This window comes from Moschus berezovskii, chromosome 19 (assembly GCF_049115385.1).
Source record: "Moschus berezovskii isolate FMDL1 chromosome 19, NW_MosBer_1.0, whole genome shotgun sequence".
Lineage (NCBI taxonomy): Eukaryota > Metazoa > Chordata > Mammalia > Artiodactyla > Moschidae > Moschus > Moschus berezovskii.
This window is the reverse complement of record NC_142478.1, coordinates 67903086-67929771: the sequence shown is the minus strand read 5'-3', so window position 1 is coordinate 67929771 and position 26686 is coordinate 67903086. Positions and strand designations below refer to the sequence as shown.

The window sequence follows — 26686 nt, the reverse complement described above, 5'->3', positions numbered from 1 at the left end:
ACTCCCATGGTGGTCCAGTGGTTACGACCTCACCTCCCAGCGCAGCGGGTGTGAATTCATTCCCTGGTTGAGAAGCTAAGATCCCACGTGCCTCACAGCCAAAACCCAAAACAGAAAACAGAAGTCATACTGTAACAAATCCAATAAAGACTTTAAAAATGACCCACATCAAACAGAATCTGTAAAAAAAAAAATATTTCCTTCTGGATGAAAGCATTTACCTTGGCTCACAAGGTGGGGAAACTGTGAGGAACTTAAAACAGCGCTATGAATGGCTCGTTTCTTATTCCACTCACCTTAACTTTGTGCCTATTATATGCAAGACCCTGTGGAAGAAATGTTTATACAGATAAGTCCATTTTAACCTCATTGGGCCGATATTTTCATCCCCACAATGAAGGAAACTGGCCTCAGTGAGATTAACTGGCCTGAATGCACTGGAATGTCACCAAAGTGAAATGGTGACTTGGATCTTGAGATGTCCAAGCCCAGTGTTCCTTCCAAGAAAAAAAGAAAACAACCTTAAGTCATCTTGTAGAAATGACAGCAGGCTGTCAACTTATCAAGCTCTTCAGAGCTGTCTTAATTAGAGTCTCGTGTGCTTGGTGCTTAGGGAATTAGGTTAGCTTGGGTTGCTTGGTGCCCAGTTTTCATCAGTAGAGCCCAGGGGTGTGACCTTAACCCTGGCTATGGAAGGTCCCTTCCTCCCCTCTGCTGACCTCCAGGGCCCACAGCCTTACCCACGGGACTCCACCGCCCCCATAGGCCAAGCTCTGCCCATGCACGTGAGTTCCAGTCTCTCTTGTTTCCACTTGACTGTTCAGAGGAAGGAACTGGTGCCAAGAGGTCAGCAAAGCCACATAGCCAGAGGCACACTTGTCACTTCTGAAAGCCTTTCAGCTCTGTCCCCCTCCCCCACCAGCCCAGCTCTGACTTTTCTCGTCTTCCCAAAGCTAAGTACATCGGCTGCCACCTGGATGACACCCAGAGCCGGGCCCTTCGAGGCGTGTCCTTTTTCGACTACAAAAAGATGACCGTCTTCCGTTGCCAGGACAACTGTGCAGAACGGTAGGGCCCCAGCATCCCAGGCTCCCTGCATTCAGACCCCTTCCTTCGCAGCTTCCTACCTGTGGTGGTCTTTCTTTGTTCCGTGGGAGGGCATGATGAAGGATGGACGTGTGACTTTAAGGGAAGGGTGATGCAAGAGTGTGTGTGTGTGGCGGGGGGGCATGCGTGTGCACATTCTCTTGCCTGAAAGATCCCGTGGACAGAGGAACCTGTCTCATGGACGCTGGAGATCAAGCGTAGGGAGTTGGTCTGTAGGAATCTGTGATTGTGCAGTTTTGTGAGGCAGTGCCTAGGTGTGAGTTTACAGGGTACACTCTGCAGGGTGATATGTTTGTGAGCTTAATGCCAACATCGAATTGACTTTAAATAATAGTGGCTGTGAGTGCCGGAGTCTCTGTGGATATGTTGGCAAGGGTCCAGAATTGTGGGAGAAGCTCAAGTGAGTGTTTACGTGCAGGCAAGTGTGAGTCTGTGGGCATGAGGCTTGTGAGATGCCTGTGGGAAAGCTGAGGTGGGAGCCTGCAATCAGGGATATTTCGTGGTTCCCTAGCCAAGAAACTATTTGTTCCTGTCCCAGGGAGAAACACTCACCTGTCCAGGCAATGTTTTCCAATCTAAGGAGAAAATGATGTTCTCAATGAGAACATGCCCTAAGGAGAGGGAGCTGACTTTTTGAGAGTAGACAGGCCCCAGAGGACTGGCAAGTGGGGACCCTGGGGCCAGGCCTGGGAACCAGGCCTGGGAGGCACCAAGCTGTGAGCAGACCTGCTCTTCCCCCGTGCCCTGGGTCCCTGACCCGTGGCGGTTTGGGGGAGGCCTCTAACATGCTGACCTTCAGACTCGAGCCTGCTGCCTCTGGAGGTCACAAGCTCTGAAAGAGCTCAGCTGCATGGCTGGAGTGGAAATGGGCAAGTGGGTAGCCGAGGGACCCTTCCCTGTCTCCCTGATTAGGAAACACTGTCTTTATAATCAGCTTCCAGAACAGCCCACCATCAAAATCCTGAACTCAGGACCACCTCCAGCTTAGAAGAGACTCCCAGCTCTCTAGGATATTGATTGATTAATTTATTTATTGGACTGTGGGGAGACAGAGGTAAATCGCAGGGGCCATGCCCTCAGAGGGGTCTTGTGGGGGCTGAAAATTTAGTATTTGCAAAGCAAATGTTTGAGAACAGCGCCTGGCAGAGAGCAAGTGTAAGCTCTTGCTGTTCTGTGGCCCAAGGCTGCTCATGCTTCTGTCTCCCCGACTAGCTGGGGAGCCCCTTGGGGGCAGAGCCTTGGCTGACTCACCTCTGGCTCTATCTGGAAGCATGTGTGGGCTGCCAACAAGCGTGTGCGGAACCAAACTGAACTACACAAGTTGATCTGACTCATGTTCTGAAGCTCAGTCTTGGCTGTCGCCTCCTGAGAAGGCTCTCCTGCCACCCCAGGCATGCTGGGTGCCTCCTGCATTTCCACCATCTGTGATTTATTCCATCTCACCCTCATCTCACTGTGCAGCCCTTTTCTAGTTACGTGCTTGTCTCTGCATCCAAGCTGTGAGCTCCAGGACGCATATGTCAGCATCAACTGGGATGTGAAAGTCGCTGTCGTGTTTGACTTTTACGACCCCATGGACTATATAGCCCATGGGATTCTACAGGCCAGAATACTGGAGTGGGTAGCCTTTCCCTTGTCCAGGGGATCTTCCCAACCCAGGGATCGAACCCAGGTCTCCCGCGTTGCAGGCAGGTTCTTTACCAGCTGAGCCACAAGGGAAGCCCAAAAATACTGGAGTGGATAGCCTATCCCTTCTCCAGCGGATCCTCCCGACCCTTGAATCGAACCGGGGTCTCCTGCATGGCAGGTGGATTCTTTACCAACTGAGCTATCAGGGAAGCTCACTTGGGATCTTTCAAAACAAATTGCTGGGCCCCACCCCCGCCCCCAGTTTTTGATTTGTTGGGTTTGAGGTGGGGCCCGAGGATTTGCATTTTTAACAAGTTCCCAGATGATACTGGATGCTGCTGGTCCTGGGACCATGGTTGGAGCACCGCTGCTCTGACTTTCACATCCAGCTGGGAAACTTTAAAAGCTCTTGCTGCCCAGTAATGGCCCTTCCATCAGTGGGTGCAGTTATACGTGATGGGCCCGAGGGACACCTGAACACCAAGGCTCCGGAGAGACAGGGACGTGGAAGGAGGCTGACCCAGCCCCAAGATGCCCAGACAGTTCAAGCTGCTCCTACTGCGTCTGCAATTTATTCTGGGGGCTCCAAAGTCACTGCAGACGGTGACTGCAGCCATGAAATTAAAAGACGCTTGCTCCTTGGAAGAAAAGCTATGACCAACTTAGACAGCATATTAAAGAGCAGAGACATTATTTTGCCAACACAGGTCCATCTAGTCAAGGCTAAGGTTTTTCCAGGAGACATGTATGGATGTGAGAGTTGGACTATGAAGAAAGCTGAGCACCGAAGAATTGATGCTTTTGAACTGTGGTGTTGGAGAAGACTCTTGAGAGTCCCTTGGACTGCAAGGAGATCCAACCAGTCCATCCTAAAGGATATCAGTCCTGGGTGTTCATTGGAAGGACTGATGCTAAAGCTGAAACTTCAATACTTTGGCCACCTGATACAAAGAACTGACTCATTGGAAAAGACCCCGATGTTGGGAAAGATTGAAGGCGGGAGGAGAAGGGGATAACAGAGGATGAGATGGTTGGATGGCATCACTGACTTGATGGACATGAATTTGAGCACATTCCAGGAGTTGGTGAAGGACAGGGAAGCCTGGCATGTTGCAGTCCATGGGATCACAAAGAGTCGGACACAACTGAGTGACTCAACTGAACTGAACTGCGTCTGCAAGGAGATCAAACCAGTCAGTCCTAAAGGAAATCAACCCTGAGTATTCATTGGGAGGGCTAATGCTGAAGCTGAAGGTCCAATAGTTTGGCCACCTGATGCAAAGAGCTGACTCATTGGAAAAGACCCTGATGCTGGGAAAGATTGAGGGCAGGAGGAGAAGGGGATGACAGAGGATGAGATGGTTGGATGGCATCACTAACTCAATGGATATGAGTTTGAGCAAACTCCAGGAGACAGTGAAGGACAGGGAAGCCTGGCGTGCTGCAATCCATGGGCTGCAAAGAGTCAGACACGACTGAGCAACTGAACAACAACTGCATCTGCCCAGGTGATCCTGTGGTTGCATGCCACCCCGAGTAGTTGTGGTATTCAGAGACTGGGTGGGTCTGTGTCTCCAGCTAGCCCCCGGAATGCGTGAACTGACACCCCCGATAAGTCACTTCTTGCAGGACCAGTATTTTGCAGGCTGCCCCCCGTCCCCAGGAACCTTTCTCGATTTTGGAAAGTGCCTCAGAGAACACAAGTGGGCAAGAGGGCTGAGCAGGCATCCTACTCCCCTCCCCCCACCACTTCATACCCACCCCTGAAGCCAGAACAAGCAATTCCCTTTTCATCTGTTTACAGACGGATCCTTACCAAGAGTCCTTTTTAGGAAATGATTCCATAGCTGTGAAAAAAAAAAAAGGAAAATGTCGCAGTGCCTGGATTTCATTTTTGTTTTAAGGAAAGGAGTTTTTTTTACTTGGCTGGATATGTGACCTTGGTTTTCCAGAGAGATGCGAGAGTCCCCTGCCCCGTCTCCTGGGCCCGACTTCTCTCGGGGGACATAGAGGTATCATCCCTGGGTGGTGTTTCCGGGAATAAAGGGGCTAGACTCTGCACCTGTGGTTGGCTCCTGGCTGTGGACAGGGAAGACCGCAGAGCAGGGAGGACAAAGAGGCCACAGGGCTGGAAGGGTGTGGTGTGTGTCAAGGACGCTGACGGTGTATGTGGGTGGCTGTGAACGTGGCGTGGTGTGTCTGTGTGGCGAAGTGTAGAGGGGGTGTGAGACCTCAGACAGGGATGGAAGCCAGGGGTCTCCCTGGGGTCTCGTCCCCTCCCTGAGTCTCCCTGCCTGCACCCCCCCCCCAGGACCTCCCTGTAATCCTTCTTGGCTTCTTGACCATTGCACCTGCAAGACTTTCAGACTCCTCAGCCTCCACAAGCTTCGCGGGGTCTCCTTAGTCTCGATCTTGATGTCCCTTGGAGCATCCCTGTCCCCCACATCTCCTTAGGTCTCCCTGACCCCCACAGCCTCCCTTGTTTTCCCCCCTCCCGCTTCCAGGAAAATCGGGAGAGACCCCCACCCCAGTCTCCTCCTTTCCCTGGGGTCTCCCCATCTCCTGAAGCCTCTTGTCTACCCGCTGTCCACTGTGGATGGGTCTTCTGTCCCCTGAGGTCCCCTCTTTCCTCCCCCGAGGGGTCTCTCTGTCATCCCACCTTCAGCATCTGTGTCCCTGTCTCCGCCCGGGGACTCCTAGTCCCCAGAGCCGACCCATCCCCCGGGACCTCCTCCCTGGCCACGACTCCCCGACCTCCACCATGGGGTCTCCATGGTGACGGGCACCCTGGCCTGACAGCAGCCTCCCCCAGGGGCTACCTGTACGCTGGGCTGGAGTTCGGTGCCGAGTGCTACTGCGGCCACAAGATCCAGGCGGCAAACGTGAGCGAGGCGGAGTGCGACATGGACTGCAAGGGCGAGCGCGGCAGCGTGTGCGGGGGAGCCAACCGCCTGTCCGTCTACCGGCTGCAGCTGGCCCAGGAGTCAGCGCGCAGGTGTACGTGAGTCGCCCCGCCCCGCGCCCTCCCAGGCCGCCCCCACCCTGCCCCAGCCTCGCCTCCAGCCGGGCCCCCTTCCCCATCGGCAGACACCGAGAGCCTGACCCGGCCTGTCCTTCCTGGTCGGCTGAAAGCAGGTTGTCCCTAACGATGGTGACGATGATAGTGCCAGCAGCAAACACGCCATCGTTTCGAAGTGCTTTCTTTGGAAGAGCACACCTGATCCTCGCCATGACCCCTCAAACCGCACATTCACCCACTCCGGCTTTACGGATGAGGAGACTGAGGCTCAGTGTCACACAAGTAGCAGAGGATTTCAACCAACTCCAGAGCTTATCTGTTAATTTTTCTCTTTTGGCCGTGCCATGTAGCATGTGGGATTTTCCTTCCCTGATGGGGATTGAACCGAGGCCGCCTGTACTGAAGCGTGGAGTTAACCATTGGATTGCCAGGGAAGTCCCATAGCTTATGTCTTTAATGCTCCCATAGAGACAATTTCCAGATGGCATTAGTGGTAAAGAACTGGCCTGCCAATGCAGGAAATGTAAGAGGCAAGGGTTTGATCCCTGGATTTGGAAGATGCCCTGGAGGATGGCATGGCAACCCACTCCAGTGTTCTTGACTGGAGAATCCCATGGACCGAGGAGCCTGGTGGGCTACAGTCCACAGGGTCGAGAAGAGTTGGACACAACCGAAGTGACTTAGCATGCATGCATGCAAAGACAGTTTATCCCTCACTTGCCGATGTTTTGATCTTATGAGAAAAACTCTCCAGCCTTCAGACTGAGGGAGGGAAGGGTGTGATTAGGCGAGGACAGGAGCCACCCCCTCCTCTGTGGATATTGTCCCAATGTTCCTTCTCTGGCTGTTTAGTAGCAGTTAATGTTTGTTTCTCAAGCATCTGCTGTGCGCCGGGCACCGCGCTAAGCCCATTGCAAGCCTGATTTTGTTTCCCTTCCCTACAGACTTTTCAGGCAGTTGCCATGGTTAATCATCTCCATTTTACAGTGAGGAAACTGAGGCTTAATGAATTTAAGTAAGCCTGCCCAGGGTCACACAGCCTTGTGACCTCAGAGCTGACGTTCAGACCTGTAAGCAGAGCTAATGGCCCTGATGAAAGACAGAGGGCTGAGGTGTGTCCTGGGTACTCTTCTGATGAGGTCCTGAGGTGGAAACAGGAATCCAGAACTACAAATCTCAAATTTGAACGTGCTGGGGAATCCCAGGGAGATCTTGTTAAAATGCAGACTCTGACTCAGCAGGTGAGATTCTGTATTTCCAAGGAGGTCCTAGGTGATGGAAGGCTGCTGGTCCATGGACCACACCGTGAATAATAATAAGTCCCTAGACCTCAGTGGCGGAGAAGGCAATGGCAAGCCACTCCAGTACTATTGCCTAGAAAATCCCATGGATGGAGGAGCCTGGTAGGCTGCAGTCCGTGGAGTCACTAAGGGTCAGACACGACTGAGCAACTTCACTTTCACTTTTCATTTTCACACATTGGAGAAGGAAATGGCAACCCACTCCAGTGTTCTTGCCTGGAGAATCCCAGGAATGGGGAAGCCTGGTGGGCTTCCGTCTATGGGGTCACACAGAGTCGGACACGACTGAAGTGACTTAGCAGCAGCAGCAGCAGCAGACCTCAGTGGAACTGACAAGGTCCGCCCAGAATGTAGTCCTGCCCACTCAGGTGGACTCGGCAGAAACTTAACACCTGTGTGCATGCAGAGAAAGGCCTCTTCCATGTGAATATCATCGCTGATAAAAAAATTCATTGCTGGTTTCCTTGATAATGTGTTGTTTTCCAAGCCATATGTTTTTGAAGCTCTGTTCACGCTTTGCTCTGCAGCAGGGTCAAGCGTGCCACCAATTTGCAAAGCGGCTGATTTCTAGAAACGGAGGTACCGTCTCCTGCCCATTGTTGCCTCAGTTCACCCAGGTGTGAGGGCCCGGCTGGCAGAGGACACGGGGGACAGGTGTGAAATCCAGGCTGGATGATGTCCGCGCAGCGAGTTTCTGGTTTGGCCATTAGGGTAGTGATGTTTCCATCTGATGGCAGTCATCGTCCCCAGTACTGCTTTCTTTATTATTTGTTGGTTTTGGCCGTGCTGGGTCTTCCTTGCCACACGCGGGTTTGCTTCAGTTGCGGTGAGCGGCGGCGGCTTTTCGTCGCGATGCGTGAATTTCTCATTGCCGTGGCTACGCTTGTTTCGGAGCATGGACTCTAGGGCGCACGGATTTCTCATTGCCGTGGCTACGCTTGTTTTGGAGCATGGACTCTAGGGCGCACGGATTTCTCATCGCCGTGGCTACGCTTGTTTCGGAGCATGGACTCTAGGGCGCACGGATTTCTCATTGCCGTGGCTACGCTTGTTTTGGAGCATGGACTCTAGGGCGCACGGATTTCTCATCGCCGTGGCTACGCTTGTTTCAGAGCATGGACTCTAGGGCGCACGGATTTCTCATCGCCGTGGCTACGCCTGTTTCGGAGCACGGACTCTAGGGCGCACGGGCTCTGTAGCTGTGGCTCGTACGCCCCAGAACGAGGGCTCAGGAGTTGTGACACACGGGCTTAGCTGCTCTGCGGCGTGTGGAATCTTCCCGCAGACCAAGGATCGAACCCACGTCCCCTGCATTGACAGGCGGATTCTTTACCACTGGACTGCCAGGGAAGTCCACTACTGATTCTGTTTATGCCAGTATTTACATTATTTGGATGGCGACTTTGACCATAAGAAGAGATGCCCTTAAGGTTATGTGTATTTGGAGGGAAAGCTGCAGCCACTAGTACATTCTGGTGAATGATGCTGAGCTAGATAACAAGAAGTGGGCTGTGGATGTCATCAGCCACTATCAGCCAGACCTCTTGCTTAATGGTCAGAGTGGCTGGGTAACATGAGCCTTCTCCTGCCTCGTCTCCGCCTCTGTCTCTTGCTCTCCTCCCCCGCCACACTCACACACACTCAGATACACCCACCACTGAGATCACCAGGTGTAATAACCGTCTCACGCGTGTGTCCTTAGTCTCTCAGTCGTGTCCGACTCTTTGCAACCCCATAGGCTGTAGCCTGCCAGGCTCCTCTGTCCATGAAATTCTCCAGGCAAGAATACTGGAGTGGGTTGCTGTTTCCTCCTCCAGGGGATCTTCCCAACCCAGGGATCAAACTCGGGTCTCCTGCATCAGCAGGCGGATTCTCTAACCACTGAGCCACTTAAGAAGCCCAAGCAATAGCAGCCTCATGGACCATCAAAGACTTTTTTTTCAATTACCTGAAATGTGAAAATGAGATTCTCTTACATTCGGGTGTGTTTTGCCTTGGTAGCAGTGAGGGGGTGGGCTGATCGGGTGGTTGCTGGTAAGAGACCCCTGAGGCTGCTGGGAATGCTGCTGTGCCCCTCGGCTCACCTGCCTCTGCAGTGGTACCCTGTTCCATCTGAGAAAGGAAGGTTCCATCCATACATTCAAGATGGGGAACCCATTCATTTCTACCAAGAGAGGAGTCCTGGAGTCTAAGTCCACCCCAGTTGTTCTGAATTGTCACTGTACAAGGTTTGAAGCTTGGGCACCTCCAGTAGGAGGCTACAGAAGGGAATCTAAGCCTTGCTAACCTCAAGGCTACTGTGGCTGAGAGGAGAATGGAGGTGGCTTGGATAAGGAGACAGATGGTTGGTCAGGTTGGAACTCCTCGTGGGCTCCCAGTTGGCAACACGGTATTGGGAGAGAGCATGAGGGTTGTTCATTGAACCAAAACCTTTGGTGAGCTCCCCTGTGGCTTAGGCTTGGAGAGGAGAATGGAAAACCAAGCATAGTCTCTGCTGTCAAGGTGGTCACCGTCTAGTGGACAGGCAGACCCAAGACCAGTGGGGTTTGCTCAAGTGGGCAAGGGGGTGGTGATGTATATATAGCCAAGAAAGCAACATTTGAGCCGAATCTCATTCTAAGATTTCCAGGTGAAAGGAAGAGTCACGTATCCAGCTGAGGGCAAAAATCCAGGATCAGCAAAGGTTATGTTTTGAATGGCCCATTGGAAGCACCTTCCTTGCTGATGTTCCATTTTGCAGCTTTAGAAGCTGATGCCTAAAAAGCACAAGTGGCCAGACTCAACAGCCCTGGGGGTGGCTCCACAGAAGAAGGCTGTCTGGTTAGGGCCTTGAAAGATGCACAGGATTTTGCCTGGTGTGAAAGATGAGGATATTCAAACTCAAGACACATTGCCAAAGGGTGGGGGAGAAATCAGGACAGAGGAACAGAGTGTGCAAAAGCCAAGAGTTCATTTTAGTGGACAGTGGGCAGGCCTGATGTTTTCAAGGCCACAGTGCTTGTTAGGGACTGAACTTAGGCTGGAACCCAGTTCTCTGACTCTGGTTTGGGTGCTAACGCGATATAGCCCTACAAACAACCTGACCTCTTGTGTTGGATTCTGGACCTCATTGCCTCTCCCTTGGGAGTGCTCCTTGGTCTGACCTACCTCTTTTCTTCCATGACCCCTGATCTCTCCTTTTGCCCTGTCTCCTGTCTCTACCTGACACAGAATATCCAGTGTCTTTGCTGTGGCTCAGTGACATGCTTGGTTTCCCATTCCTGAGATCTGATTTATACACAAATAAGTTAGAAAGGGAGGCCTTCCACCGGCACATGACACTGGCATGTATTACTTTAGGCAGGGCAGTGAGCAAATGCTCCAGGAGACAGGGGTGGTAGAAACCAGATTCCATTTGTAGAGTCGTTAGTTTGTATTGACACTGTGTCCTAATTGTGTCTCCCTGGGCAGTGGCACAGAGCTCTTGATGATTGTGAAGATCCAAAGGAGGCTTACTGTCTCCTGAGCACCCCTCTGGTGGGGTGTTGGCCTTGCATGGGGTGTTGGCCTTGTGTGGGGAGCCAGCCTCGTGTGGGGAGCCAGCCTCTGTGTCTCCGAGGTGATGGAATGCTCCTACAGCAGTGAGAGCATTAAAAGGTTGGCAGAGAAAATGTCTGCAGGAACCCTGCTATTCTTCCTTGACATAGACTCCCGGGCACAGGGACTCTTTGCCCTTGTTACAAAAGGACCGAGAAATGGACTTCCTTCTTGGTTGGATTACATTTTTCACAGCAGTTTGCTAAATGTGTCAGCAAGTGTGGCTTCTCCTCCCAGGGGCAGAGACCTGCTGGTGATTTGAGAATATTATGATGTTGCAAGAAATTCCATTTACCTGAAAGATTCTTGCAAGATTTGCTTTGCAATGTTCACTAGAATTACACAGAATACATATATATGTGGGGCCCATGGGTGGCTGTCCGTGGTGCTGACCATCCTTCGGTGCTGCCTAAAAGCCCCATGGGCTTTATGGTGGCGTAGTGGTAAAGAATCCACCCGCCAGTGCAGGTTTGATCCCTGGGGAGGGAAGATCCCCTAGAGAAGGAAATGGCAACGCCCTCGAGCATACTTGCCTGAGGAATCCTGTGAACACAGGAGCCTGGCGGGCTACAGTCCATGGGGTCACAAAAGATTCAGACACGATTTACTGACTGACAACAAAACCCCCATGACTGCAGACCAGCCTCTCCCAGGACTCGGTCCTTTTCCCTCTTTTTTTTTTTTCTCTTTGATGAAACTATTATGAAGCTTACATTGTGCATGCATGCTAAGTTGCTTCAGTCACGTCCGACTCTTTGCGACTCCGTGGATGGTAGCCTGCCAGGCCCCTCTGTCCATGGAATTCTCCAGGCAAGAATACTGGAATGGGTTGCCATGCCCTCCTCCAGGGAATCTTCCCGACCCAGGGATCGAACCCGCATCTCCTGTGGCTCCTGCACTGCAGGTGGATTCTTCACCGCTGAGCCACAAGGAAAGCTCTATGAAGCTTGTGTTATCACTGAAACACTAGATCTTGACTTACGGTTTACAATTTACATAGTGTACGTCGTGTGCCGTTCTTAGCTCTAGCAATGCTTCGTCTGTTGAAGGTTAGAAGGGAAATTTGGCGCAATGCTTGCCCTTTCTGCTCACTATACTCTTTAACCACCTCCCCATCTAGCCCCAGATGACCATGGAAAGTCACACTGGATGGAGGGAGGGACCATGTCTAGCTCCTTCTTTGCCAGGCCTGGAGGCCTTTCCTTTCCCTTGATATATGCCTGGGATCCCTGAATTTTGTAATTCAGATGGGTCATCATGCTGTGTATGGTTGAGACATGACAGCCAGAAAATTGTTCTCCTGTGTCGTGGTGAGGGGAAAGTAGCTTACACTTCTCCCCAAACCAGACTCCAGGAAGGCTATGGGAGCAATGGATACAGGGGTTTTCTGCATTTCTCTGTTTGGCTCTGCCAGGTCTTAGTTTCAGGATGAGGGATCTAGTTCCCCATCCAGGGATTGAACCCGGGCCCCCTGCATTGGGAGCATGGAGTCTTAGCCACTGGACCACGAGGGAAGACTCTGGATGTAGGTTTCAAGATCAGGCACACATCGTTTCTATCCCAGCTCTTTCACTGACTTGCTGTTTTGACTTTGACCATGCCACTTATTCTCTCTGAGCCCCAGTGCCTCATCTGTAAAACGGGGACAGTTCCAACCCTGAAAGATGGCTATGACGGCCATGTGAGATAAAATCGAGAAAGCACAGTGCCTGTTTGGAGTAATGGTGATGCATCTTCCTTCCTAAAATGAAAACTCCTCAATTCACTCCGAGCAGCACCCAGCTCAAGTTATTTGAATTTCCAACAGCTCACAGGAGCCTTTGGTGATGCCTAAAAATAGCTGGTTTTGAATTCTCCTCGGACAGTTAGGCTCTTTGTGTAATTCAATCTCCCTCTGATTATAGGTAGCCATTAACAGCTCCCAGCTCACTGCCTTTCCTCCTCACCGGCATCTTGAATGCAGTAGAGCTTGGCCTAATTACCCTGGGGGGGTGGTGGCCTCTTTCAAACCAAGGAGAACTCTTCCTCGCCTGCCTTTAAGCTGATGCCTAGTGGCGTTTCCCTCATTTTTCTGAAGCCCCAGAACAAAGAGATGATGGACTTCAGAGAGACTTGTGCTGCCCCTAGTCAAGAGAGCTGATGCACAGTTGCTCTGCTCGCCTCTTGCTAGTAAAAAAGCCCCAAGCTGCCAAGGTCACGCACCATCCCAGCTGGCCTGGCAATGAAGAGCTGACATTATCTGAATGTGGGGCACGGGCTTTTGTGATCCTTGGACCCCTCCTGTGGAGCCTGAGAGGGTTTCTGGGAAATTCAGGTGGCTGGCACGGGGTCTCCGGAGCCCAACCAGTTTGGAATTTGATAGGCCTCCTGCAGAATAGCAAAGAGGTGGGAACCTAGGATGTGACGTCAAGTAAGACTGAAGCCAGATCCCAACTCTGTGCCCCACTAGCTGTGTGAGCTATACTGCTGCTGCTGCTGCTGCTGCTAAGTCGCTTCAGTCGTGTCCGACTCTGTGCAACCCCATAGATAGCAGCCCACCAGGCTCCCCCAGCCCTGGGATTCTCCAGGCAAGAACACTGGGTGTGGGTTGCCATTTCCTTCTCCAGTGCACGAAAGTGAAAAGTGAAAGTGAAGTCACTTAGTCGTGTCCGTAATACCCATCAAATCTTGTTACGTCTCAGGATCTCCAGCTGCGATACAGGATAATAGCATCATCTGCTGCTTAGGTTGTTTTGAGGATTAACTGAGGTAACATGTTACCGTCTGAGCCAACAGGGCTTCCCTGGTGGCTCAGACGGTAAAGAATCTGCCTGCAATGCAGGAGACCTCGGTTCGATCCCTACGTCAGGAAGATTCCCTGGAGAAGGGAATAACTACCCAATCCAATATTCTTGCCTGGAAAATCTCATGGACAGAGGAGCCTGGTGGGCTACAGTCCATGGGGTGGCAAACAGTCGGACATGACTGAGCGATAAACACACACACACACACGTAACATGCTTGACATCAAAGACATACAGTTAACAGCTTATTATTTTCCTTCATTGCTCTACTTGAGCAAGGGTTGCTCATTAGGAAGGCATTACTCAGGGTTACTGCTACTGTCCAGGATCTGTGTACTGCACAACTCCAGGGGGCGCCATTCTCACAGACTGCAGGCTGTGAAGAGCAGCAGCTCTGAACTTCGCGCAGGATTCCCCTTGGGAATCAAGAATGCACAAAGACCCAAGATATTTTGAGCTGGATTCCCCCAGAGACGAGGCTGTGAGCTTCGGTTTACTTGAACGATGACCCCACGATGGACCTCCAGCGGAATGAAGACACGAGACCAGGAAAGGGAAGGAGTCAACACAGACCCTTTACGAAGCAGATCACTGCTGAGGAAGCTTAATCCCGTTGGGAAGGCAGTAGAGAGGGTTCTTCAAAGACGTCCCATCAGAGGGGCAGGAAGCTGCAGTGTTCCTCCTCCAAAGGTCACCCGGCATCAGCTGAGGGCGGCTCCCAAGGAGACTAATTCCCTGGAAGCGTAGTCCGTCCTTCGCACACCCTAGGTGTTGGCAGGATGCCACTGGAGGCCTGTGCTGGGATGGTGAGCGCCAGGAGTGTATTGATGGGCACTGATAGTGTCTCCTACATAGGGTCTGGCCATCCTTCAATCATGGTCAAGTGACGGAGAGGGAGCAGGAAGAGACATTGACTAAATCCGGGTAGGTCTCGGGCCCTGTAGCTGCCACTGTATCAACTTCCATCCCAACTGTGCAGGGTAGAGATGATGATCCCTGAGTACAGATGAAACCAAGGTTCAGGCCAAGGACACACAACTGTGAAAGGTGCTCACCCAGGTCCGTCTGAATTTAAACCAGTGCCCTTTCTGCTGGGCACGAGAGACCTTTTACAAACAGGAAGGCATCCATCTAGTGCTATGGAAGTCCAAAATTCTTTGTATCACCAGAGAGTGTTAGGAAATTTAAGGGATCCAGGCTGGCCACTTCTCTTGTGTTTTCAGATGTAAGAGATAAGAGAGCCTCGCACCAGCAGTAGGGAGAACCGGTGACCCGTTCTGAACGTGTTAGTCGCTCAGTCATGTCTGACTCATTGCGATCCCATGGACTGTAGCCCTCCAGGCTCCTCTATCCATGGATTCTCCAGGCAAGAACACTGGAGTGGGTAGCCTTTCCCTTTCCCAGGGGCTCTTCCCAACCCAGGGATCAAACATGGGTCTACTACATTCTAGGCTGATTCTTTACCATTTGATCCACCAGGGAAGCCCTGACCCATTATACAGATGGAAGAAATGAGGCATCTTGGCCACCTTGCATATTCTCAGTGTTCTGATCACCAAGCCATGATGGAGAGCAACCTGCAGAGAGAGGTGCCCTCCAAAGTGTTCCCCAGACACCTGGGATTCCAGCCTTCCCACAGGACATCACAAGGGTCACTGTGAATCCACGCGGTTTCCCTCTAAAAGCAGAATGGGCAGGGCTGTAGAAACACCCCACATCTGGCAGGCTAACTGCTCTCAGAACTAACCTCTCAAACCTGTGCACCTCCCCCTCCCACCCCAGTGGACGCCTTGACCAGGGAGACCCGCAGCAGCAGCTTCTGATCCCCCTCTGGCCTTTTAAGGCCTTGGAAAACCTCTTTACTTGGTATTCAGGGCATTCAGTTCAGCTCTGCTTTCTAAGCTGGGAGGTTCAGGGACTCACTAGCAGGTGCTTAAATGTCAAAGGGAGACCTCTCTGAGCTGTGCTGGGCTTACAGAGGCTTCCTTCTTCCCAGCTTGCAGTCTGGCCTCCCTGCATCCAGGAAGGCAGGAAAAGACCACCTGGGAGATGCCAGGGTAGGAATTCTACTTCCTCTAAGGAGGGAGATTCATAGACTTTTGCCTGCCCCTTCCCTGGGGGCTCAGATGGTAAAGAATCTGCCTGCAATGCAGGAGACCTGAGTTTGATCCCTGGATCGGGAAGACCCCCCAGAGAAGGGAATGGCTACTTACTCCAGTATTCTTGCCTGGAGAATCCCATGGACAGAGGAGCCTAATGGGCTACAGTCCATGGGGTCGAAAAGAATCGGACACGACTGAGCCATTAACACTTTTACTTTTCACAAAGAGAATCAAACTCCAATGTCAAGAGACCGTAGAGTGACAGCCTTGGCTTTGTGAATGGTTAGTGGTCAAAGGGGAATGAATACACGTCACAGTGTTTTGGAAATGCTCAAACAGGGTCTGGGGCTGGTTTCTTAGAGAGGGATAGCCCAGAGTGTAGAGACTCAGAGCTCAGATGTTCCCAGGCTGGAATCCAGATACCTGTCAGCTGTGTGGCCTTAGGGAATCACTTCCCCCTCTGAGCCTGTTTCCCCTTCTGTTTGATGGGGAGAGTGAGACCTGCTTTGTCATTAGGAGGATAAAGTGTATCAAGTGTTTACACAGTGCCTGGCACATGAAGAGTATCTGATAAGACCATCAAAAGTGGAAAGATCTGATGTAGATGCCAGTCTTAGCTCTGCCTCATAATCTGGGTGACTTGTATCAATTGGTTTCAGTCCTCTGAGACTTGAGTTTCCCTGTCTTAAAAATGGGGCTCCTTATACTACCAGGGCTATGCAAGTGTTCAACGAGGCCATGTGTATTCAGCCTAGTTCCCAGCTAATAGCATGTTTGATGTGACTATAACTATCTAAGGGGGCTTCCCGGGTGGCACAATGGTAAAGAATCTGCCTTCCAATGCAGGAGACACAGGAAATGCAGGTTCAATCCCTGGGCCAGGAAGATCCCCTGGAGGAGGAAATGGCAACCCACTGCAGCCTTCTTGCCTGGAAGATTCCATGGACAGAGGAGCCTGGTGGGCTCCAGTCCATGAGGTCACAAAAGAGTCACACACGACTGAGAGAGCAAGCATAAGCATCTAACCATCACAGTAGCATTATTATTATTGGAAGAAGCATAGAATTGGGAGACCGAGTAACCTGGCTTTGATCTCACTCTGTCCTTAGCCAATTTTGTGATCCTAGAAGCCAGAGTGTCTCCTTGAACCAGCCGTGGCAGCTACTGCTCATGGCTACTGTGACGATTCAAGGGATCCAAAGCACCCAGCCAGGAGCGTGGCATCTGTGGAGGCTCAATAAACACTAGTAGAGTCTAAAGAGAGAAGGGGAGCCCCCTTATTTCTGAGCGCAAGGCCAGCGTCTCTTTGTCCTGGCACCTGAGTTGGGATCCAGCTGACTGAGTTGTTTGGTTAAATGAAGGTTTGCGCACACCACTTCCGGCCTCTCATCTCATTGCTGTAAACCTCAGCTCAAATGGGCTTCCCTTGTGGCTCAGCTGGTAAAGAATCTGCCTGCAATGCAGGAGACCTGGGTTCGATCCCTAGGTTAGGATGATCCCCTGGAGAGGGGAAAGGCTACCCACCCCAGTATTCTGGCCTGGAGAATTCCATGGACTTTCACTTTCACTTTTGCTCAAACACCTGCCTGTCCTCGCCTTGTATGGCCCATTCTCTGAGCATCATTAAAACTTTGTTGGGGTGACCAGTGAAATGGGACTTCACCTCTGTGCACCCTGGGCCATGGGATGGGAGACCACAGGACACCAGTGGCATTTGGGGGTGGGACGATTCTTCATTTGGAGGGTGGAGGGCCGTCCTGTACAGAAGAGAATCTGCATAGTCTAAGCTCCTTATCGTTTACATGTGGGGAAACTGAGGCCAGGACCACAGCACCCACTACCATCGCTTCTCCCCAGCCCGGAGTGAGAGGTGGGGAGGTGGAGGAGACAGCGCTGGATAGCAGGAATCTGCAGCATGCTCCGGATAGTAGTCATTTAACCCAATTCCAGATGTCGTTTCAGCTTGCTAGATCTCCCTCCACCATGAACACCTTCAGGCTCCAGGGTGCCAGGTGGCAGGGATAATCACTAGGGTGCCTGTGACAGCTGAGATTTAAATTTTCATTCCTAGACTCCTTCCCCCTCCTCCACCATCCTTCTGCCCGTGGAGTAATCTCATGTCTTTTTCTCTGCACTTAAATATAGGTATGCTAAAAAAAAAAACAAAAAAAAAAGGCGGGGGCTGGCGGCTGGGGGTGCTTACCAGTAGAGAGACCCAGATACAGACATGGATGCAGATACATGGTTTTTGCAGCTTGCTTCACTGGCCCCAAGGGTTGGCATCGCGTTTCTGAGATAATCCTCAGCACGTTTTTGCTGACAGTGGGTCTTCAATATTGTCACGCAACCTCCTTTCTAAGTCCTGTCTCTCTCGTTTGTCACGTGAGAGTCTGCTGTGGACCCTGCAGAGTTCTCAAAAGGGTAAACTGAGATGGCATTCGCAAAGTTCTCAGAAGGGCGGATAACACGTAGTAGTCACCTGCACATAGCAGGCACTCAGAAAGAGTGTCTGGCTTGGATTCACTCAACAGTGTCCTTTGTTTTCTGTGAAGGCTGTGCTTCTGGAAAAATGCATTTAACTCAAATTTGAGAACCATGGAACCCAATTTAAAATGCACATCAATAAGCCTTTAGATACATTTGACAGGGGCCACTTTTAATTGGTAAAAATTTGTCTTTATTATATTAAAAAATAAACGAGATTTACAGGAGGAAGGTGGAGATAAAAATCATCTGCAATCCTATCCTGCCAGGCAGAGTTCTCCAGAGAAACAGAGCCAGCGGGATACATGGAAACGTATAAATGAAGAGATTGGCTTAAGGAAGTGGCTCATGAATTTGTGGAGGTCGGCAGGCCTGACATCCAGAAGCTGAATTCCTTCTTCTCTAGAAAACCTCTTTTTTTTCCTCCCTCATTCTTTCAACTGACTGGATGCAGCTCACCCACATTTCAGAGGGAAAGTGTCCTTAAAGTCAGCTAACTATAGATATTAATCCATCTACAAAAAACTTTCTCAACAACACCTAGAACAGTGTCTGACCAAACAGCTGGGCACCATAGCCTCACAAGTTGACACAAAACTTAACCATCACACCTACTATTCAGAGATAACCCTCTAGAGATTTATACTGAGAGATAATTTGTGTGCACAACTGACATTTTATAATAGGTGGGGTGTCATCTTTCCAGTTTTTATCTGGCATCCTCTCTTGAATACATCTTTAGAGAGACGAAGTTCTCTCTACAGTAACCTTTAACCTCATTATTTTGTATGGGGCATAGAATCCCACTGTGTCATCATTCCATACATTATTTGTCCAACACGTCATTGTTGGACATTGAGGTTGTTTTCAGTCTTCCATGTGTTAATTTAAACCATTTCTGCAGCGAGCATTCTTACTGATAAATCTTTCTACGCATCTGCAGTGGATGCCAAAGGTATCTATCCGAATCCTCTTTACGTCCAGTGGCTCACCTCTGCCCCCTTGCATGAAAAATGATCCTTGACCCAACAGCTTCCCAAATGACAGACACTGAGGAGGGGTGGGCAGACGGGCCAAGGTCAGACCCTTTTCCTTAAAGTGGAACCGACCCTATGATGCTACTTACCCTCCAGGCTGAGGGTGGTACCCAGCCAAGGTCACATGCTTACTGAGCTCCTCTCCTCTCTGTCCTGCTTCCCGCCCACCATTCTCCTGCAAGCACGCCCTCAATAAAACACTGTCTCAGGATGTGCTTCAGTTAGTCTCAGCTGAAGACAACAGCTGAGTATTGTTTTAAGGATAACTTTTATTAAAGAGGTAGCAATGGCCTCCAAATTTTCTACTATGTAGCTGGAATGCTTCCAGATTAGGGAATTAAAGGGAATCTCTCCAGTAAATCAGCCTCTTGTAGCACTGCATGGGGCAGACTCTCTTGAGGTACCGAGTGTCTCCCCTAAAGCCCAGGATGCGGGGGCGGAGCACGCCAGTGCTGGAAGAATGAGCGGGAGGACCCTGGACCCCGTGGCTTCTCTCCATCTCAAATGCCCAACCCTCTCCTGAGATCACGAAAATCCTCCAGAGCAGCTAAGTTGCCGCCACCAAGGATGCGAAAGTGAGACGTAGGAATGGTGGCAAAGAAAAGGGGATTGTACGGCCCAGCAGGAACATCTCAGCAACCCGGGCTGTGGACAGAGATGCTAGGGTTGAGGATACTCTTGGGATTTTCCAGCTCACGAATCTCCACCGTGTGTGCTTGCCTCCACTGGGCGTCAGTTCATCAGTGCTTCCTTGAGAAGGTGGTTCTCCCAGCCTGCATCTGACTGATCCTTTTCCCCTTGGCTCTCCAGACGGAAGTGCAGTCTTCCGAGGCTGCTTCCGCAGGCCCGACAACCTCTCCCTGGCCTTGCCCGTGACAGCCGCCATGCCCAACATGTCCGTGGACAAGTGCGTGGACCTCTGCACGGAGAAGGTGAGCCTGCTTCTGCACGGAATTCCAGGGAGGGCAGTGCGGGGCAGCTGGAGAAGCGAGATGCTTGGCTGGGGGGGCAGCCACCCTGCTGCTCTGAGGAAGGTTATGACTGTGACGTGTGACGCAGGAGGGGAATGTGGATCCAAAGACTGGAAGTTATGCAGGGTCCATTTCTTTCCCTCTGAGGAAGTGTGTTTGTTCTAATAGTGAGGACTGCTCAGGAGTGAGGGTGACGTGTGAACTGGGCCTAGAAGCAGGTATCGAGGATTGCCAGGTAAAGCCCAGGACAATCCCACTTTGTACAAGGGTGAGTTCCCCATCACTGGAGGTATGCAAGCAGAGGCAGGGCAGGTGCAGCATCCAGAACTTTGGGTACTAGATAGCAGTTGGACTGGATGATCCAACTGGATGGTCCTTTCTCAGCCTGAGATCCCTGATGGATGGCTGACTGTTTATCCTTCTTCCCAAATCAGGCAGGGAACTCCACAAGAGTAAAGGCTATGCCTAAAACATTTTGTGACCACTCTTGATACCCAGCATGGAGCTAAGCTCATCACTGGCATCCAGTGATATCTGAGAAGCTCTCTCCATCATTCAATGTGAGCTAATTATACGAGGGTCCACAGGAGAACCCCCCTCCCCACCACAATACCCATTTCATTCATCCTCTCAGCTACTGTTTGATGAGATCCTCCCTTGTGCCATGCCCTTGTGCTCAACGCGGGGAGTGCAACATCAATGAGATGTGGTCTTTATCCTCAGTTATGCTGGCACTTTGGGGGCCGCTTGTGGCTCTTCCTGGGTGCTCAGCCCACACCCCAACTCCTGAATGCCGCCACCTGTTTGTTCTGAGTCATCCTGCTCGGCTCTTTCTTTCATTAAGGCTCCTAATTCACGAAGCACCTTTCAGAAAGACTAAGAGGCAGCAGCATCGTGAAACTGCTGCTTACTGAGCCCCTCCACGCACCCCTCTGCCCCACGGGTCACACGGTTTACCTCTCACAACAAGGCTAGGTACTGGGAATTGTCACCCCCATTTCACAGATGATAAAACCAAGGCTCAGACAGGTCAGAAGTCACTTCCCAAGCTCACAGCCCAAGCAAGTGGCAGAATGGGTTCTGACACCAAATCTATGGTCTTGACTTCTGAGCTCCCCTGGAGACTCCATGGGCTTCCCAGGTGCGCTAGTGGTAAAGAACCCACCTGCCAAAGCAGGAGACATAAGAGATGCAGGTTCAAGCCTTGAGTTGGGAAGATCCCCTGGAGGAGGGCAGGGCAACCCACTCCAGGATTCTTGCCTGGAGAATCCCATGAACAGGGGAGCCTGGCTGGCTATGGTCCATAGGGTCGCAAAGAGTCAGACACAGCTGAAGCGACTTAGCATGAACGCAGTCAGAGATGCCCACAGAGAGGCTTGCAGGGACTCTTCAAGGTCCAGGAGTCATTCAAAGGCAGCCAGGTAACTTCAGGTCACCAAGCATTTCCTGAATGCTTGCTCTGCTCCCTGGAGGCATCCTGGAAGGTCAGGGGTGCTGTTCACAAGATTAAAGAAGGTTTGACCATCTTTTGGTCCAGCTTTCTCTCTTGGGCAGAAATCCCCCTCCCATGGGCTCCCCTCCAGGTGGACATCCATCTGTCCTGAGGGCCCGAGGGGGAACTACAGATCAGCTGGTGGGTGAGGGACAAGCAGGAGACAGTGAGGTCACAGGCAAACCAGTGTGGAAAGTGTCCTGCTGTACACAGAACTGGAGGGAAGGGAAGGTGTGGGCAGGTTGCAGGGGTGTGGGGTACAGGAAGGCCCTGCTGCAAGCCTCCCTCTTCTGTTTTCCCTAATCTCCTTAGAGGGCCACAGGAGAAAACTGGAGAGGAGTAGGTGGGCAGGGGTCCAAAGCCGCTCGTGCCAAGCAGTGGTGGGTCTGAGACTTAGGGGGTCAGAGGGGGCTCCAGTACGTGTCACCAGCTGGAAAACAGCCTCCATCATGGCCCAGGCTCAGCCACCTGCCTCCCAGCAGCATCTCTCTGATCTTAGGCTAGGTGCTGTAGCTCAGACTCAGCATCTGAGAAAGAAACCAAACCTACCATGGCCAAGCTCACCGGATCCAGCCCCAGAGGTGTGACCTTGGTTTGTTAGCAGATTATTCCTGGACCAGCTACCAGGGAGAATTCGGCTCCATGGGTCTGAGCAAATTGGACAAAGGACAGTCTGTTGCCCTCCAAATCTCAGGTTCAGCCTGCTCCCACTTAGCTCTTCCAAAGAGCAATTAAAGCAATTAGGAGCCTTTCACCAAGGGTCAGACACAACTTAACGATGGAACCACAACTCCCAGCAAAGACAGTGGTTACACATGGGTAACGACATCCTCTTTGGCTTAAAAGAACAGTTTCAGACAGCTTTTCCCAAAGCATGGGCTTCACAGCATGGTCAGCCCCAGAGGATTGACTAGGGTGTAATGCATGGCGGTGAGAAAAATCTTCCTTTTTCAGTTTTCTTTCAGGCCCTCCAGGAGAAAGCTGCTTCTCAGTGCTGCAGCGGCTTTAACGCCTCTCTCCACTACACTAATCTCCCTTTTGCAGGAAAAATGGAGTTGACTCCAGGGAGTTCTTGGCAGGCAGAGTGCCTAGTTAGAATTTAATCACATGGTTTTGTTTCTATAGTATTAGCGTCTACAGTATGAAAATGTATGGAAATGCTGCTTCTCAACCAGTACTACTTTTGGGAGTGATTAAAAAAAGTTCCCTTTGAAATCTGAGTCTCAAAGGGTGACTTGAAATTTGTGTCTCAAAAGGAAACAAATAAATATTACCTGTGCATGCTCACACATGTGTGTTCAGTCATGTCTGACTCTTCGTGACCCTGTGGACTAGCCCTCCAGGCTCCTCTGTCCATGGGATTTTTTCAGGTGAGAATACTGGAGCAGGTTGCCATTTCCTCCTCCAGGGGACCTTCCCAACCCAGGGATTGAACCCAAGTCTGCTTCTCCTGCATTGGCAGGAGGATTCTTTACCACTTGCACTACCTGGGAAAGCAAAAAGTAAAACTATGTGAGGCGATGGGTGTGTTAATTAGCTACATTGTGGCAATTATTTCACAATGTAGGCATGTATCGAAATATCAAGTCGTACACCTTAAATAAATGCAATTTTTATCTGTCAATTATAGCTCAAGAAATCTGGAAAATATAATAGTACAGGAGGTATGCAGACAGGACAGACTTTTCCTTGGGGACCCTCCAGTTGGCGAGGGTGATGGAGAAGGCGGTGGTTGGAACGAAAATCCCGTTTGCATCCAGAGTCCAGGCTGCCCAGGGATTCAGTGACTTTCTTCCCTTCGTCTCTCACATCATCCCCAGGAGTACCCACTGGCGGCCCTTGCGGGCACCGCCTGCCACTGTGGCTTCCCCACCACACGGTTTCCCCTCCACGAGAGAGAGGACGAGCAGCTCTGTGCCCAGAAGTGCAGTGCGGAGGAGTTCGAGAGCTGTGGGACCCCCAGTTACTTCATCGTGTACCAGACGCAGGTCCAAGGTAAGCCAGCCCCCGTCCCACGCAGCAGGCCCCCAGAAGCTCTCCCAGTGGCCGCCTTCCACCCAGAGATGCTCCAGCCAGCCCGTCAGCAAGAGAACCGCGCAGGCAAGGGGCAGAGGCAGGGCTAGCAGTGTGGCCAGCCTTAGCGATCCTGGAGGGGCAGCATAGGGAGGGCCCTCGGCAAGGGGGATGGTTCCGGAGACCTTCCTCTCCAGCCCCACACTGAGCACCCCCTTGGTGTCTCTTCCTGTAAAGGGGGGAGAGAGATTGAGCGAGAAGACATCTGAACTGGGAGTGGGAGACTTGGGTCTTCAACACAGACCTCCAAGCAGATCACTCACATGATCCTGGGCAAGTCATTTCTCCTCTCTGGGCCTCTCCATCTGTAAAGTGAAGCGGTACACTGTTGGCCTTCCAGTTCTAGGATCCTGCAAATTTATAATTGTTTCTTCTCTTTCTCCATCTCACTCATCCTTTCTACTTTCATCTTTCTCCCTTTGCCAGTGGAACCCACACTTAATGTTTATCTCCTCTTCCACCTCTTGGGGGTACCAGGCAATGATGGTGATGGTGGTGATAATGGTGAAGGTGAGGATGATGATGATGGTGGTGATGATGGTGGTGATGGCGGTGGTGGTGGCGGCACTTAGGGACCTTCTTTGTTCCAGACTCAGTGTTGAATCCTTTACATGCATTTTCTCGCTGATTCCCCTCAGCTTTCCTATGAGGCAGGAACAGTCGTTATGTCTCCTTTACAGGTAGAGAAACTGAGACTCAGAACAGGCCTTACCTGAGATCATGGGGTTCATAAAATTTCTAGATGAAAACCTTTTCTCCTGCTAGAGGCGTGATGAAGGGTGAGTGGTATTTGGAAAGGTAACTTGTTGGGATGCTCAGGCCAAAGAAAACCTGCGAAGGAGTACCCCAGCATCTGAGAACACTCTCCACCTATGTGTCAGTCCTGTGCAGGCCTCGTCTCATTTAATCGTAGAAAGCCCACGGTAAGCCTATGATCAGGGCGGTATCATCCCCATTTTACAGATGGGACAACCGACTCAGACGGGCTGAGAACTGGCCTTGATCACACATCTGCAGGAGTGGTTTGCCTTCAGGTTTCTGACTCCAAAGGCCATGCTAGAAACCTCTGACCACACTGCGAAGGACCTTCCACACACCCTCTGAAGCCTGGAGAACTAACAAGACACCACTGGGCTAGACTTCCTCTGCCTCTCCCAGGACCCTAGCCCATGTATGGTTGGGCAGGTTGAGCACTGCCCAGGCACAGCCTGAAGGAAAATGATGCTTGAGAGCCGGCCCGTGCTCTGCCTGTTGTGTTGTGCACTCTGGACGACAGTGCATCTGCTCAGGGGAAGGGCAGAGGGGTACCTTTATCTGATTTGCACAAAGGTGCTGTAAGAGCTAGTGGCAGCCCCACCAGCAGTCTGCCCCTGTGTGGCCTGATGTAGGGTAGTGGCGGCCAACTGAGGCTTCCTCCCTGGCAGCTGAATCCCGCCAAGAGTTCAGTGAGCAGGAATGTGTTTAGCCAGGGTGGCCTTTGGCTTTATTTACACTCCAGAGAGGAAGGATGAGTGTTTGTTAGTTTCCAGGAAGTGTTGGTTAGTCTGTATAAAACTGTGTAGCTACATGTTGGGGGAAGGGTCGCACTCAGCTTAATTATCCCATGACCAAGAGCAGCTTTGATGCGAGCAGGACACCGGAGCCGATTCAGTAGCCCCTGATTGATGGGTTTGCTCATTCCCAGGCCACTACTGCTCTTCAGTTTCCCGTGTCGCACTCGCAGGACCCCCACCCTGGGGAGGTTTGAGAGTCTCGTGGTTCATGAGGCCACAAAGAGCATGGTCCAGGATGACTGCCATTTGTTGAGCACCTACTGTGTGCCAGGTACTATCTGAGCTCTTTAGACTGAATTAACTCATCTAATCCTCACAACAGTCCAATGACACAGGTACTGCCATCATTACCATTTTACAAACATGGCAGCTCAGCACAGAGAGGTTGAAGAGCTCGGCGAGAGCCACACAGCTAGGACGGAGCAGAGTTGGGATTCAGACCGAGGCAGTCTGGGTCTTGAGCCTGCACCCCTAATCTCAGCTTCTCAACATACGCACGCTGCGAATACTTCCCGTGCATTGTCCATCTGATCCTGTAAGCTTTGCTGGCCCCACTTTAGAAGCGAGGAAACTGAGGCTCAGGGAGGTAAAAAGCCCTGTTCAACATCGCACAACGAGGCCATGATCATCCTGGACTGAAGCCAGGTCTGTCTGATTCCAATTATGTACCACACTGCCTCCAGCATCTGTTTTGATTTGTGGAGCTTAAGAACCAAATAAACTTCCTTCTTAATGCTGAAAATAAGCACCTCCCAGACAGCAGTTAAATGGAGAATTCTGTTTTCAGGGGAAATTGAGGGGCCTGGTTCTTTCTCTCTCCCAACATTTCATTATGAAAAAAAAATCAAAGCTCCAGAAAAAATTGGGAAGAGTTACACAGTGAACATGCTAGACTTATCCTACAGATTTTACATTTCTCAACGTTATGGTCTGTTTACTTTCTCATGCATCTCTTCATTTCTCCATCCCTCAATTTTTCTTCCTGGATGCATTTCAAAGTAGTTGCAACATGATTACATTTCAGTCCTCATATCACTAATTGTAATTCAATATTTGCTTATGGTTTTGCAAAGTAACATTTACATTGAGCAAAATGCACAAATTTTGAGTGTACTGTTTAATGCCAACTGGGTCCTATCAAATCCACACCCCTGTCAAAATCATAAAATATAACCATGCTCCAGAAACTTTTGCATCTAGGCTCCTTTTTTGCAGTGTGTTCCCATGAAAACTATTCCCAGACACCTGCTTGGCTTGATAAAGATGTTCTTCCGCTTGTTTGTTTTCCCAAAGTCTGCTCTCCTCTAAACAAACAGATTAAATGTGCATGGCAGGGGAAAAGAGCTGGTCTCTGGCTAGTAACATCATTACTAAGAGCTCAGTGTGTGAGCCCTGTGTTCACACTCAATACCTGTTTTCTCTTCTGACCTTCCTGAGAACCCCAGGATGTCACCATTATCAGCGTCCCATGCTACAGGTGAGAAAACTGAGGTTTATTCAGATCCATCATTTTTCCAAGCTTATCTACCCAGCAAGGAGGTGGCAGAATTGGAATTTAA

The 26686-nt window shown here is 51.0% G+C and overlaps 1 protein-coding gene across 3 annotated transcripts in view; it reads left to right on the top strand.

Moving 5' to 3' along the window:
- Positions 1–26686, top strand: part of WSCD2 (WSC domain sialate O sulfotransferase 2) — a 112721-nt gene that overhangs the window by 72909 nt on the left and 13126 nt on the right. For 2 of the 3 annotated variants that reach the window (XM_055405640.2, XM_055405641.2), the window contains 4 exons: positions 954–1068; positions 5549–5733; positions 19849–19970; positions 23322–23496. In XM_055405640.2, coding sequence (XP_055261615.1) covers positions 954–1068; positions 5549–5733; positions 19849–19970; positions 23322–23496 — 597 coding nt within the window. The remainder of the gene's footprint in view (positions 1–953; positions 1069–5548; positions 5734–19848; positions 19971–23321; positions 23497–26686) is intronic. The other variant, XM_055405646.2, reaches the window with a different exon arrangement.